Source organism: Anser cygnoides, chromosome 3, assembly GCF_040182565.1.
Source record: "Anser cygnoides isolate HZ-2024a breed goose chromosome 3, Taihu_goose_T2T_genome, whole genome shotgun sequence".
In the NCBI taxonomy this organism is placed as follows: Eukaryota; Metazoa; Chordata; class Aves; order Anseriformes; family Anatidae; genus Anser; species Anser cygnoides.
This window is the reverse complement of record NC_089875.1, coordinates 34,791,551-34,806,438: the sequence shown is the minus strand read 5'-3', so window position 1 is coordinate 34,806,438 and position 14,888 is coordinate 34,791,551. Positions and strand designations below refer to the sequence as shown.

The 14,888-nt window shown below is 37.0% G+C and overlaps 1 protein-coding gene across 8 annotated transcripts in view; it reads left to right on the top strand.

Moving 5' to 3' along the window:
- Positions 1-14,888, top strand: part of LTBP1 (latent transforming growth factor beta binding protein 1) — a 201,735-nt gene that overhangs the window by 137,130 nt on the left and 49,717 nt on the right. For all 8 annotated transcript variants that reach the window (XM_066993883.1, XM_066993884.1, XM_066993888.1 and 5 more), the window contains 6 exons: positions 504-629; positions 1,731-1,856; positions 2,596-2,718; positions 6,214-6,333; positions 11,371-11,493; positions 13,573-13,695. In XM_066993883.1, the coding sequence (XP_066849984.1) occupies positions 504-629; positions 1,731-1,856; positions 2,596-2,718; positions 6,214-6,333; positions 11,371-11,493; positions 13,573-13,695 (741 nt within the window). The remainder of the gene's footprint in view (positions 1-503; positions 630-1,730; positions 1,857-2,595; positions 2,719-6,213; positions 6,334-11,370; positions 11,494-13,572; positions 13,696-14,888) is intronic.

The window sequence follows — 14,888 nt, the reverse complement described above, 5'->3', positions numbered from 1 at the left end:
TTAATTTACTTTGCAACCAAATATATTCATTAATATTCTTAGCAGTAACACATTTACTTTGAGAATTTCCAAAACAACTCTAAGGACTTAGCATCCAATGCTGCCCTATCTGAATCTCCTTATCTTACAAAATATGTTCAAGCTGTTAGCTGATGTGTATTCTGTAAAAATAACAAGAAACCTACCACAGTTATTTTCATAACCTTTGCTGCAAAGATTAAATGGTGTGTGTGTATATATATATATATATATTTAGATTGCCTTTATTTTACTTTATTTTTTTGTGTACTCATTTATAGATTTTGGATGGGACATGAAAATATGTCACTAGGAAAAGCCTAGATAGTTTCTAGATCTTCCAGATAAGTTATTTATTACAGAAACCCAGGTTTTACAAACTTACAGTTGCTTTCAGGCCCAATCTTTACTTGGATTACAGAATATTGTGCACATAAACAACTATGTGGGAGAGTTTAATGTTAAGCTTTGTTTTGTTTGCTTAGAAATCAACGAGTGCACAGTTAATCCTGATATCTGTGGAGCAGGACACTGCGTTAATTTGCCTGTGGGATACACATGCATATGCTACGAGGGATACAAACTTAATGATCAGCAGACAAAATGCTCTGGTATGAATGCATGCTTTCAAAACTTTGAAATAATCACATTATGAAATGTTTGAAATGTAGAGTCTGATCAGGAGGAATATGCTACAGAGCAGTCAGGAGCTGATTCCTCTACTGGATGTTTCCAAACTACACAGAAGCTAGTTTTTGTATGTCAAATAAAATTTGCCAGCTTGTCTCTAATATAGCCTTTCACCACTCAGAACTGAATGTAAATTTAATTAAAGTTAAATGAAAGCCATTCCCTTTGTGAGATGAGAGAAAAAGTGATTAGACAGACCATTTCTTCGCGGTTTTGTATTAGGTATCTAAAATTATCAGACTGCTAGGAAGAAATACACTTCTGTTTGGAGAAAGAATGACAGAAGTAATGCCTGTGTCTCAGAACAATTTGACCAGCTACCAGCTCTGCAGCTGAACTAAATCCGGTCACTTTGTTAGGCCTTTCCTTTCAACCACTTGCTGGAAAAAAGAGAATACTGTAAGCATCCCAGAAGCACATTAAGAGATCTGTAAGTGAGGTCTTTGTCCGCTCAAAGCCCAGACAGGCTCTGAATAAGCCATTTCAGATCTGGAAGCAGCCTATCAATCCCTTTCCTTGATTCAGAGTATGCTGGTTCCTCTGTAACTTGGATCAGGAAGACTTTATTATATCATGTTTCAAGACTATATACTATCAACTTTTCACACTACCTAAAATTCAGTAACTTCAAATTGATGCACAGGCTATCAGGTGTGACTGCCATATTAAAAAAAAATAATAATATTATTTCATTCTTCTATTTCATACAAATTGTATTAATGTACTATGCTTGCAGCTTGTGCTCAGCTTACACTCATGGTAGTGATTTGAATGGTAATCATGTCACATTCTTCAGGCCAATGCAATATTCATATAGTCTATGCCAGTAAGAGCATTTTTTTCCAACCAAAACTATTTAATGCATCTTTTTTGAAGCTTTAAGGGAGAGGAGCGCATATGCTTTTTCAAATAGTTAAAATAATTACAAGATCAATCCTTTCAAAAGCATGGCACAGAATGAACAAAAAGAATCACAACTAAATATGTTATTCTACAGTCTTACATTTTTATTTCTTTTATAGATATTAATGAGTGTAATCAGACACCTCATCTCTGTTCCCTTGGACGCTGTGAAAATACAGAAGGAAGTTTCCTATGTATTTGCCAAGCTGGATTCATGGCCAGTGAAGATGGAACTGACTGCGTTGGTAATTACTGCTCTACTTTGTAAAAAAAAAAAAAAATAAATAAAAATAAGCTTCTTGATTAATTTTCGTATTTTTATCCAACCCCCCCCGGAAGTCCCTTTTTCAACTTTTTTTCTAAATGTCATCGGTACTGGTCTGATGTCTGGAAGTGTTTTAAGTGTCTCTCACCAGGTATTGTGGAGAGGAAAGTATGTGAGTGGTTTCTCCTACTTTTCAAAATGATCATTTGTTGAAAAACAAGAATTTATTCAGTATCATATTTGTTTAGGAAAACTACCATTTAGTAAAAACACTTTCTGTGGTGGGAAATACAAATATTCAAAACTCTTTCAATCTCTAGCTGATTTAACAAACCGTATTTTTAAGCATAGCTGCAAACATCTGTGGACTTTACATAGTAACAGAAACACATTGAAGAAGCTGTGAACTTCCTTAGGTTAGCGCTCCCTTGAGCACAGCATGCACTCAGTGACAAGCAATGTGCTTGCAACCACAGAGGCGCTCACTGTACCTCTTCCTACAGCCTGATTGTTTCTAGACTTTATTCTCCAGTCACATGCAATGAAGTAAAGATGAAACTGCTCAATAAGAAGTGCTTTAAGGCTGTGGCTTACAAACAGCTTGAAAGTTCGAGCTTTTTTATTTGTTTAACTAAAGAAAAGGTTAGGGGAGATGCAAGCATTTGGTAATTTTGTGGTGGAACAAAGTTTCTCTTAACTTCTCTTTTTCATCTCTGCAGATTTTGATGAATGTTCAAGGCCTCATACTTGTGGGGAAGGCTTCTGTATAAACACTGTTGGCTCGTATAGGTGTGAATATTGTGACAGTGGATACCAAATGAACAGGAGAGGGGAATGTGAAGGTAAGCTTGGACTCTTCACTGGTGGTAACACAGTAACGGTTGCCAAACCAAACAGCTGCAATAGGAGGAGCCATTTCATCATGATGACTGTTTTCTTATGGACTGCTCTTTCTGATCTCAGCAGTAAACTTTACACCTGTTTGTTTTTAAAGAAAGATGGTCATTAGAAATATTAAAACTATGCCACAGTGAATTTGCATGCTTATTATTTTTCTACTTGATACATTTCTTTTAAGTAATTTCTATCTCTATTTGCTATTTCTTTTCAGATGGAATCTCTTGGCACAGTAGTTTTATATCTATTGCATTCAGAGTTCCTTTCCCCATTCCACTCTGTGCTTATTTCCATTGGTAATTTCTCTATCTTAATCTCACTGTTGGATTTCTCTAACATTTCTTCATTTAATTTGCCTTCAGGTCATTTCACTTCCCCACGTACAGCAGCTAAAAATGACAATGTTCAGAAGGATATTGGTTGTTTTATCTGCAGTATGTCTGGGACAATGAAGTGAAGTTACAATTTATTCATATCATAAAAAGTGCCAAATGTTACCACTGTTTGGAAAGATTAACATTGCCTGCTGTTCAAGGGAGGCTCTGCACAGAGGCTTGAGCTGCAAAGGGAGAATTCCCGGAGGGAGCAATCTTAAACAAGAAACCTTTTGCGTACTCTCCAACCTTTTCAGTTATTTGATTTCTGCAACTGTAATTCAATTCCTGTTATTTAGATTTAAGATGCTGCAAAGGAATTCCCCTGCTGAGGACAGAACCTGAAGTAGCTCATACTGTTTCATCTCAGGACAGCTATTTTAGCAGCTCTTGACATGGAATCTGTTAAGTTTATTACTATTCCCTCCTTACCTGTCCACTTTACAAAGTCTTTTGTTTCCAAAAGGATCCATTGTTTTTCCTAATAAACGTAAATAAATAAATAAATAAAAAGAACAGGCAGCAAGTGATAAAATGAACTTTTCTCTTTTCCTTTTTCCCCTTTCCTCTTTCTTTTTCTTGTTTGGAAATGTATACCTAGCAGATATTTCATGTTGCAGGAGATCCTATGATGTCTGACCTTCAAAACTACGTGTTATTTTCCAGTGTGCCGTTTTTGCCTATTTTGTTGTTCTTTTTTTCATTTTCAATGGAATTGTGAACTAAAAACCACAGGCAGCTGTTTATTTTTAAACATAGTTTTGTACATGCATTTTTCTAAGGTACTTATGACAGAATAAAATTGCTAACATGTTAGGTTGCCTAACAAATGATCAATGTAAAGCTGCTGTGGGTATACTTGCTGCTCTGAGCATTGCTAAGAGATTCCACTTTCTACTCAGACATTTTTTTTTCTGTTTAATAAATGCTTTACACACTCTGCTCTTACAACTGCTTTTGCAAATCTTCTCTGTCAGTCAGGAATGTATTGGACTCTAAAATAGGCTAAAAATCAGAATATCACAGTGCATCGAATTTCTTATTAGCTTGTATTTTAAGTAGTGTGGTGTAGTCCTCTATTATTTAGCTTAAAAATATGTAATCTCCAAAATCACATATTCTGCTGAAAGTTATTTAAGGTTGCTTTGGGGAAAAACCCTCCTACACTAAATCCATCAAACCAAGGAAATGACACGTTCAGGGAATCATTTCACCATGTCATTACACCTACACATTATAGTCACACTACTGACAGATTCCAAATTCCACAAATAACTTCTTTCCACCTCCTCCGCACATCAAAAACAAAGGTAAGAATCCTCCAAGCTGCACACAATACACACTGTTCATTTACATTTCCTCACCCTGTCGTAATTCTGCCTTCAAGCTATATCCACGCAAGCTGTGTTGTGGGCCCAGCTGGGGAGACAGTTTGCATACATGTTCTTCTCGCTAAGTTCGTTGTTCATGTAGAACAGTGTTACAGGCGTAGTGAAACGTTATTACATACAATTAATTATTCCTACAAAAACTCCTAGCGATTTCTTTAAGCTTTGAGCATTTAGACTTTATTTTGACTGAAAATTTCTGTACAAAACGCATAATTCACGCTGAGTGTTTTGAAGGTGAATACGATCCAGGCAGTTCTGAGAGCAGGTTTCAGAGGAAGGTTGTTTGTTATTTAAAATAAATAAATTTTAAAAATCTCACAGCTGCTTCACTGAGAAGCATTTGCAGGGCTGCATTGTAGAGGCTCAGGAGGCCTGATGCCGTTTTTATGAGAAAGTACTCTGTTGGATTGTCATGTTTATATACAAAAATGTGATTTGCACAGATCCAGTGTCTAGTTTGGAGCTGAGATGTCCAATTCTCTGAAGGTTGGAGCGTTATCCAGTTAAAGTACAAGTGTTGGGGGCAAATTTCCCTCTGTGAAGCTTGTTCCCAAAACTAGGAGTAAATTGCTACCCTTAACACTCTGTGGTGGAGTAGCAGTCCTTAACTGCTGAAGACACAACATCTAGGCTTGGAGCAGAGATGTTAACTTAGGGAGCTGGTGTTAGAGATAACTTAGGCTCTGAATATTTCATTAGCTGCATGCACTGTGTGAAGCAAGTCTTAGGTAGAAAATATTATAATTGTATCATTACAGACCATGTCATAAAATGATATTCAAATCTGCAAGCAGGCTAGATTGAGGCTGCCCATGCAATTTTAATTCCGTTATCATCTAATCACAGGTCACTCAACAGCAGCTTGTCTTTGAATGACAACTTTTGTATGCAGTCTCTTTTAGACTGAAAATATTGGATGTATTGGAATTTTCTTCAGTGCAGGATAAGAAGTTATTGGTAGATGCTCAGAGCCTGATCATGAGATATTTGAGCTTTTCAGGACCTATCTTGGTGCTTTGTCACGGGTAAACTGCAATCTCTTGTGATGCAACAAGTCCCTCTGTCACCCTAAATGCTGCCAGCCTCACAGAGATGTGTATGTTGCCTGTGCCTTCTTTCAGACATAATTAATTCCCTATTCCCTATAAGCAACTTGTTCGATTACCATTCACACGATTAAATTCATAGTCCCCATACTACTTTTCTGCATAACTTTAGGGGATAGGAGACTACCAAATTTCTCTTTGCATTGAGAAGCCAGTAATTTTGTTGTTACTGCAGTGCGCTTACAAACATTCCTGAGAGAGACAATAGGAGGTAGGTACCTGAGGACATTTCGACATGGTAGAAGGGTGACACAAACAATGGTATTTATTCCCATCTAAGCCAGAAATCTGATCTGCTGTATGTTATACAGGGCCTACCAAGAAGTGGCAGTATAACAGAAAATTCAGATTCTGTTGCATGCACTGTTGTCTAATTTATTTCTCATAGATGCCCCTTCACTGGTACAAATCTCTACTAACTTGTACCTTCCTGGGTATCTTACAGAAAGTACAAAACTCTTTAAATTTATGAGTATAACATGAACTCAGTTGGAATAACCAGATTGGCTTATTGTTCAGTGTTCTGTTACGGTTTTGACCTATATTTTCTTTTATCTTCTCTTTTGAAGACATTGATGAATGCATGACCCCAACTACTTGTCCAGATGCACAGTGTGTTAATGCTCCTGGCTCTTACCAGTGCATTCCTTGCAGAGTGGGATTCAGAGGCTGGAATGGACAGTGCCATGGTATGTTCAGTACTGTTTGTATCTCTGGTTATAGTTCTTGTTCCAAGATGCTGTATTTCCTATTCCATCAATGTTAAAACCTGATGATAGCACTTGTGCCACGGTTCCCCATTTCATTCAATAATACTTGAAAATAAGAGAAATTGAATTTGAAATTATTTTAAGTTCTCAGACACAGGATGAATGAGGAAATATAGTTTTACTGTAGATAAATGAACATTAAATCTACACTGTAAATCATACAATTTCAGTTTTTTAAAAAATAAAATAGAAAATACAGGTCTGAAAGGGATGTATCATCAATGAAATGCTATGAAGCCATTTTTTGGAGGTATTTTGCAAATAGAAAAGTCATGAGAGTGCTAACACATCACTGTGACTGGTAGGCTTTTCAACAGGATATGGGAGTTTGCTCATAGCACATGTTAGTAATACCTTAATTATCTGTACTTCCAGCAAACCTTGTGTTATTCAGCACATCTTTTAACAGCTTGTCTTTCTCACTTTTGTTTAGTTTTTTTAGGACAGATTTTTCACATTGTTTTTGTCTATTTGTTTTTAATAGTTAGATTTTTTTTTTCAAATCAATTTTTAGCTATTTGAGATAAGTAGAATTAATTTGAGAAAAGTGAATTAATGCGCAAAAAGAAATTAAATCTTTTGCAATTTTGAGTGTTATTTCCTGTGGCACTGCTAGAAACTTGAATTTGACCTCAGTTGTGAAAGATCTGTCTGTTGTGAATATTCCTGTCTGCTCTGTGTGCATATACACATGTGCAGTATAATTTGTGACAGTTGTTTGAGTAACCATGTTACTTAAACATAGAATGATAATACCCTACATAGGTAGTCTTTTCATTATTATTGTTGTTCAGATTGGCAGTGTATTTCAACAGTTTATTTCCTAATTGCTCCCCATTGCTGTGATTTGTTTCAGCTCATGAAGCAGTCTAAGAGCATTAAATTAACACTGGGAGGTGTGCATCTACTGTGCTCCAACCACAAATGGGCTTTTGATCTTTGCAGCAAGACTAGAGCTAGGTTGCAGTGAAGCACCTGAAATATGTATGGTGTGGCTGTCAGAACCCGCCACTGTTTTTGTTGTACAGATTTTATCTTTTCAGTCACTCTGTTGGCCAATGAAGACGTATTGTAGCACAGCATTTCTGTCTGAACATCCCTCTAACAATTTATCATCATGCCTTAGCTGCATTATTTGGTCTTATCATTTGAGTTATTGTGCAGGAAAGTATTTCTTAGGTAATTTGATAGGTTTTAATTGAGTTATATCAAGCTATAAAATGTTTAAAAGAGATTGATGTTTTTCTCTTAGCACACATTTGTTGATACGCATCTTTGTTTTGCTTCTTCCCACCTGCCTGGATTCCTGCAGTCCTTGCAAGGAATGTGGCACGTTCATTCTGTTCAAAGATTTCCTTTTATTTAATTTTTTCTTTTTTTTTTTTAATGTAAACTTACCTTCATTTTGTGTTCTTTTCTGATACCAAGTTTGATATCTATGCCTGTTTGTGAAAACAGCCTTGTTGAAAATTCCATGGTATACCTTTCGCTTGTTCCATTCTTGTTAACCAACTTAGTAGGAGTAGAATTGAGAGGCAAGAAATCATTGCTTTGCTCAGATTTACAAACAAATCTAATTCACGTAAGGGATAACTATTTGTTCCAAGATGCAGATGCTTCTTTTCCTTTTATCACTGCATATAGTTTCCCTTTGTTTTGTGGAATGTTCTAAGCCTAGACGTCTCACTCACATCATTAGTGATGTGATCAGTCTTCATTTTCTGTTTATCCTAGACTTACATCATGTTGGAGATGAGCCATATGCATTTTAGAAAATGTAATGCAGACAGAGTTTGTCTTACAGCCTTTCAATATGGTATCATTTAAATACAGTGCAGAGGAAAATATATGCCAAGTTATCTATGATGGGTATTTAAGTCCATTGTTCCGTAAATTCAGTTGTTTCTGCTGTTAGTTTAGGTCAGTTGAAGCTCTGCTGTTTTTCCCCAGGGCTGTTTTCAGTATTTTATTTATTTATTTATTTATTTTTTACCTCAGCTCATTCCTCTGCTGGCACTTGATGCCCTAGAAAGTGTAGCATAACAATTCTACAGGTCTTTAGTGGTGTTTATATTTTAGCCTTACAGGATTTAAATCCAGGAACATATCTCCTGTCATTTAATGATGGCAAGTCTATCACTTCAGACTTATATAGAATATATTTAACTGCAGTTTAATTAGGAGTATCCAATGTGAGATGCATAGCGGAAGAAATTAAAATGACACCAGCACACCCTGCCTCCTTACTGTCTTGCAATTGCTGCTACTGTCCAAGATCCCATCATGTGTTCGTATTGTGCAGGGGCTATTTGAAATACTTATTTTTAAGTTTACACGCAATCCCTATTTTTTTAATTATTCTCTCTCCAAATACATACATTCTAATACAGTAATGTATCATGACATATAATGAAAATAAATAGTATCTGAATTTAGAGCACACTTCTGTGTATTAAGGAATAAATGGAAAGATAATAAAAATGCTTACAAAAATTTCTAGACCACTTCATCCTCATTGTTATTACTGTGGTGAATTTTGCAGCTACACAGTTAACTAAGAATATTCTGCTTGCAAAGTGTTAGGAATGTGGTCAAGAGGTTTCAAAACTAATACAGAGTTCAGCAGAGCTGATCCATATACTCCTAGCCCTGCTGCAAGGAACTTTGATAGAATCAGGTACAGCTCTGGACTTCACCTTCGAAGACCTAGGTTCTGTTCCTGGCTTTTTTGCTGGTTTTACGGGGAAGTCTCTTGATCTTTTAGTCCCACCTAAAAAACAGAAATTATATTGCCAACTTTGTTTTCAAGTAGTTGGAGAAAAGCAGATGACAAGCAATCTGTAAGAAGCAGGTTTGTTATTCATTTGGAAGTTTTTTTGCCTAACTGCTGAGTTAGGTTCTCTGTGTTCTCCATTTTGTTCAGTGAGGTCATTTTGAAATGGTAGGAAGGAATCTTAGAAAGTAGTCTTGCAGAAGGATGGAAGTAGTATTGCCTACTGAACTGCCATAGCAGAAGACTTGCAGATCTGTGCTGTCATCAGGGTGGAGGCCACTTCGTATTCTTAGCCAGCCTCTAACAAAGGGGCTTTATTGACAGAGACAGATCATTTGAAATATGGATAATAATGGTGGTTTCATTTGTGTCTGAGCATGGATGGGCTTTGTCAAAAGCTGGATTGTACAGTACCATGTGAAGAGCTATGAGTGGTAAATAAATGTAAATAAATAAAGGAAAATAATAAAATAAAGGTAAATAAATAAAGGAAAATACTCGCTGCAGATATTCAGAATAGCTAATAAGAGTTATGAGATGAATTAAAGATTTTTAATCTTTTTCCATCTCTCCCTGTTCTACAGCTGCCTAAATAGCTCAAGTGCCTCAAATAATCAGTAGTTTTACTTTATGTTGACAGATTTTGTGTGCTTTATGGTGGCAAAAGACAGTATCATTGAGAGTAATATGATTTCTGACATAAAAGCAAATAAGGTTTATTTTTTTCTGTTTCACTAGAGCTGAAAAATACATTTTTTTCCATAGAAAGAGGGGCACCTGTTTGCTGCTAACTACACCCTCAAAATAAATTAAATTTGGAAGTTTAACTTTTATTTTGTTTAAATGAAAACCACCGCTAGAAAAAAGACAATACTGATTAGTGTAGAATTCTGAATTAATTCTGGCTGGGTTTATAAGAAAGTTGTTATTTATCTGTTTGTTTTAGTGTTTGTTCTTTTCTACAAATTGCATTCAGAAGAAATACCTGAAAATGATTAAGTAGTAACACAGCAACTTTCACGTTGACTGAACAGAGTGGTCCATCTAGTTAATATTCTCCTTTCAGAGAAAGATGAAAATGTGTCTGTGCAATAGTTAAAAGGGAAAAAAAAGTTCTTTTTGAGTCTTCCTGTAAATAAAGGTTGGCTTGCAACTGGATTGAGAGGTTTTGCTTCTAAAACTTTAATTAAAAAGTCTTAGTTGATTAGAGTTCTTTGTTGCCTGTATAGGCTAGCCTTACAAGGGATCTGCATGAAGTGCAGAAATCCTCTTGAAATTCCTCATGTGTTAGCTATGTCTTTTAGAACCTACCTCCCTTAAGTGCATTTGAAAAACATTATCTAGTAATGTGTAACATGCACGTGTTTTGTATATAGTCTTTATCTATGCACTGGAGAACTCTTAACTCCTGTACGTTAATTGACCTAGCTTTAAAAAACAGCAAAAACTCAACAGCAGAAAGTGTGGTTGAGTTCAGAACTTGCTCCGAGGAGAACCTCCCTGTTCCCTCACTCCAGGTAAACGAGCAGAGGCAGCAGGTGGGAGCTGTGACAAGAGCAAATGTTTCAAAAGTGATTTCAGTGAGAACGGTTTCCAATACAGCCCTGCCAGCTTGAGCTGTGTTTGCAACTGGGGTTATCTGGACTGTTCCTTGCAATAGCAGGATTAGTGATGACGGTTACAAGGTATTGGCAGCTGCTTGTGCTTTTATCATAGTTATGTATACTTCCTAAGAGTAAATCTGTGCAATGCAAGAATGAGTGTGCCAGCACATGCTGACCTCTTTTCTACTCTAAAGCCACAGTGGTCAGGCTTAAGCCACAGTGGGAAAATTACGGGCAAAAATGATCTTATTTAGGTAAGGATGATGTAGACACACAGGTCATAGTACAAACCCTATTAAAAAAACAAAACAAACGAGATTTGTTAACCTGAACTACAGTACTAGGATTAAAGCATTGTTTTAGTCATGTGGATTGTGAGTATACTTTGAGCACAGGCCAGCTCAAATTCAAATCCTTTTTTTTTTTTAATCAGAATTGCTATAGAATTGACAAGGTCAAAAAGACAGGAAAACTGGTTGTGATTATGCTTATGACAGAACTTGAATCAATTCCCACACCCACCTGAGAGATATTTGTAACCAAGTTAATTATACATTTATGCTTTGTTTGTATTCACAGATATAAATGAATGTCAGTATGGCAATCTCTGTACAAATGGACGTTGTGAAAATACTGAGGGGTCTTTCAGATGTATCTGTGGCCAAGGTTTCAAACTCTCTGCATCAGAGGATCAGTGTGAAGGTAGGAAAGAATATGATTAAAATTCTATAAGGTTACACTTCTAGATAACATTTCTCATCTAATAGTATTCTTCCTCATGGAGACAACAAAAGTACAACACTGAGGCTAAATTACCAAAAATGTAAGAAGAATGTGTTTTTTTATTTTATGGCTTACATAGTCGCATATACATTTTGTGATTTGTTATAAAACATCTGGGGTTATAAAGCCAATCAACAATGTTTAGTAATATTTATGTTACTTGATTGGAATTTCTGCAAAATGCTTGACATTTCTGTCATTTTTGAGGTTTGGAGACAGTGGCTTTTGCTGTCTTAACCTTTTAGTGTAGCATTTGCTTTTCTTTTCATCTTTTTTACTTTCATGTGAGGGAGTGGAATCACAAAACCCAGGCTACGTTCTCGTGGAACTCAGTAGTGTCAGTTAAATGCTGAGCTGATGCTTGCTTTGGTATCGCTGCTTTTCAAGCAACATACTCAGTGAGTGTGGTATCATATTTCTACAAACAAGTACCTGTATCTCCAGAGTGTCAGGTCCTGCATTTCTTCCACATCTAAAATTCCCATCGATACTGCTCCAGTGGAACAAAATTGGCTATGAAGCCAGAGCACAGCAGTCTGAGAGAGAGCACAGAGTGCATATATAAAATATGAGTATCCCTCTCCTCCTTGAACAGCAGGCATTAGGGACTCCTTGCAACCTGTCCACCAGAAGTGAAAATCTGGGATAATGTCTCCAAGCTGCGGAAGCACACAGAAACCTGAGTTTCTTGTCAGCTGTTTTTTTTCTTTATTTTCCCTTCCCATAAGTGTCTGCATATAGCACTAAACACATTCAGCCTTCTGAGAGCTAAAATAATACAATAAAACTAAATAATCATTCATTTAACTTTGTCAGGAAATTTGAAACAAAACATCACTGTACATTAAGTGGCTTGAGTGAGTTAAATGTGCTGTCCAGGACACAGAGCAGACCAGTCTTGGGGAAAGTATGTAGACAAAGTTTGACTGCTTCCTCTGAGCCTTTCATGGAAAAGAGCCTTTGCCAAGCTGTGCTGGCATGTGCAGACAGTTCTTCTTAAAGTGCACCCTTCTAAAGTCAGGATCAGTACACGTGCCCAGATACTTCATGCAGCCCCACAGAATTCGGTGATCCTTAAATTCAAAACTTCTCTGGTCACAAGGGACCATTATTCAAGAGGTCAGACTACATAGCCATAACACAGACCAGAAAAAACTCACTGAGTAACTTTCTCCTGTTTGAATTGCAGTATATTTTCAGAACAACATGCGGCCGTGCCTAAATCCTAGAAGTGACTAACAACCTGCCATATAGATTTAATTACCGTTTCTTCACAAACTTTTTATAAGTAAGAGAGTGAAAACAGGTTTCCTAGCTCATAGAGGATGTGCTGCGTTCTGAATTCAAAGTGCTGCTCCCCTCCACTATTTTGACATATTCATATGAAAATTTAAGTTCAGTGTTCAAGTCCATCTGGTAACCCAGGCTGACCCCAGTTTATGAGAACTGAAGCACTGAGGGATTAGCAGTAGTTGTGGAAGCAGAGACATTTCCCCATACTTAGAGGATTAATACTGTTACAAGGCAAGTATTTAAAGGAGCCTCAATGTACAGCTGAATAGGAGAACAGCCTGTCAGTGTGTATCTGAAAACCATACCCTGTTAAAAGGTGGTGATCCCTCTGGAAAGTATTTTGTGGGTTTTGCTGACTCACTGGAGCAGCTGGCTTGTTACATTTGCCAGATACAAGAGAAACAAAAAGAATTCACAAGCAGTGTGTCTGTCTGTGGGTACCTGTTTGTGTATTGACGGATATTGACACTATGGGAGAGAACTGTGAATGCAGTCACCTTGAGGAAAACATCCAATCTGCAATTTCATATATTTTTATGCATTATGTTGACTGTCTGTGTTTGTTAATAAATATAAGACCAAGAGAAACAGTACTTCATATTGACACACTCCTTTGCTGTTTTGTTCAAAGATGGTTTTTGCACTATTTGCTCAGTAATCAGTATTTTCAGATGTGTTATATCATCACCGTCTTTTCTGCTACAGATATAGATGAATGCCAGCACAGATCACTTTGTGTGAATGGACACTGCAGGAACACAGAAGGGTCTTTTAGATGTGTTTGTAGCCAAGGTTACACATTATCTTCTACTGGAGATCAGTGTGAAGGTAAGCTTGTGGACTTAAGCTACTGATTCATTTTTTTCAGTAAGAGCTTGTGTATTTCAGCCGTAGGCATGAACTCTTTTGCAAGTGGGGTAGAAAGAAATATTGCTCCTCTTTCTTTTGCAGTACTTTGCTGTCAACCATTCAACAGTCCCCTCCTGCACAGCCACATATTTATTGTTTCTTAGAAATAGTGCCTGTCATCTTTTCACATACAAGAAATCAGCACGTGTATTTCTAACAGTAAGACTGAAAGAACAGTTGACATTGTTACCCAAAATACTTAAGCTTTTCCAAATCTTATTGCTCAAATTCTGTTGCAGAGCTCTATGTTGGTTCTGTATTACAAAAGCTTCTGCCAGCATACTCTGTTCACATGGGATCCTGCTAAGAGAAAACTTCTTCAGCTGGTTTGGGGAAGCTTGAATCCCACATGTGCACTGGCAAGAGAAAATACGCAGTATAAGATGAGCTTTAAGGGGATCTGGTGGAGCTCACAGCTTTCACTGTCTCAGAAAGCAATCTGTGTACTGAGCTTTTAAAAACAAAAGAGGTGAAAGAACTATAGCAAATGTAGGCAGAAATGCTATGTTATACAAAACAGCCACATTCTATTATCTCTCAAGTAGAACAGCTTAATGTCCAGTAATTGGCAAGCAGATACTTTTTTCTAATGAATTATTTCAAACCTGCTCCCTCTTCTCCATTGTTGTATCATATCAGGTCATATAGCCTTTTGCTGCACTACTCACAGTCATCCTGAGCATGTGAGGTTTCTCATAAGTGAGCTCCAGAAACAATTCTACCTCAGTTGTTTCCTTATCTCCTACCCTACAGGAAAAAACTCTCAGGCTGTTACTGTAGGTGTGGTATTAGCATAAATAAACTTTCTGGTCTCTGGTGTGCTTCCTGTAGCTGCTAATACCATGGAAAAGGCAGAGCTCCTTACTGTTGTTCTCCCTGCTGTGTGTTCTGCTGTTAGGTTATCATGCACACAGCACTCTAGGAGGCTGTTACCACCCTCTCACCCAGAGCAATACGTCAGGAATCCTCCTCTTCAGTTGATCCAGGCAAAAGAGCAGTTCCCCCAAGCTGTGACACAGTGCTGTCTTCTCAAGACAAATCTGTGATATCAGACCAGACTTTATCAGTGCTGATGGTATGGGATTGTCCACATTTAATGAACGACAACATAT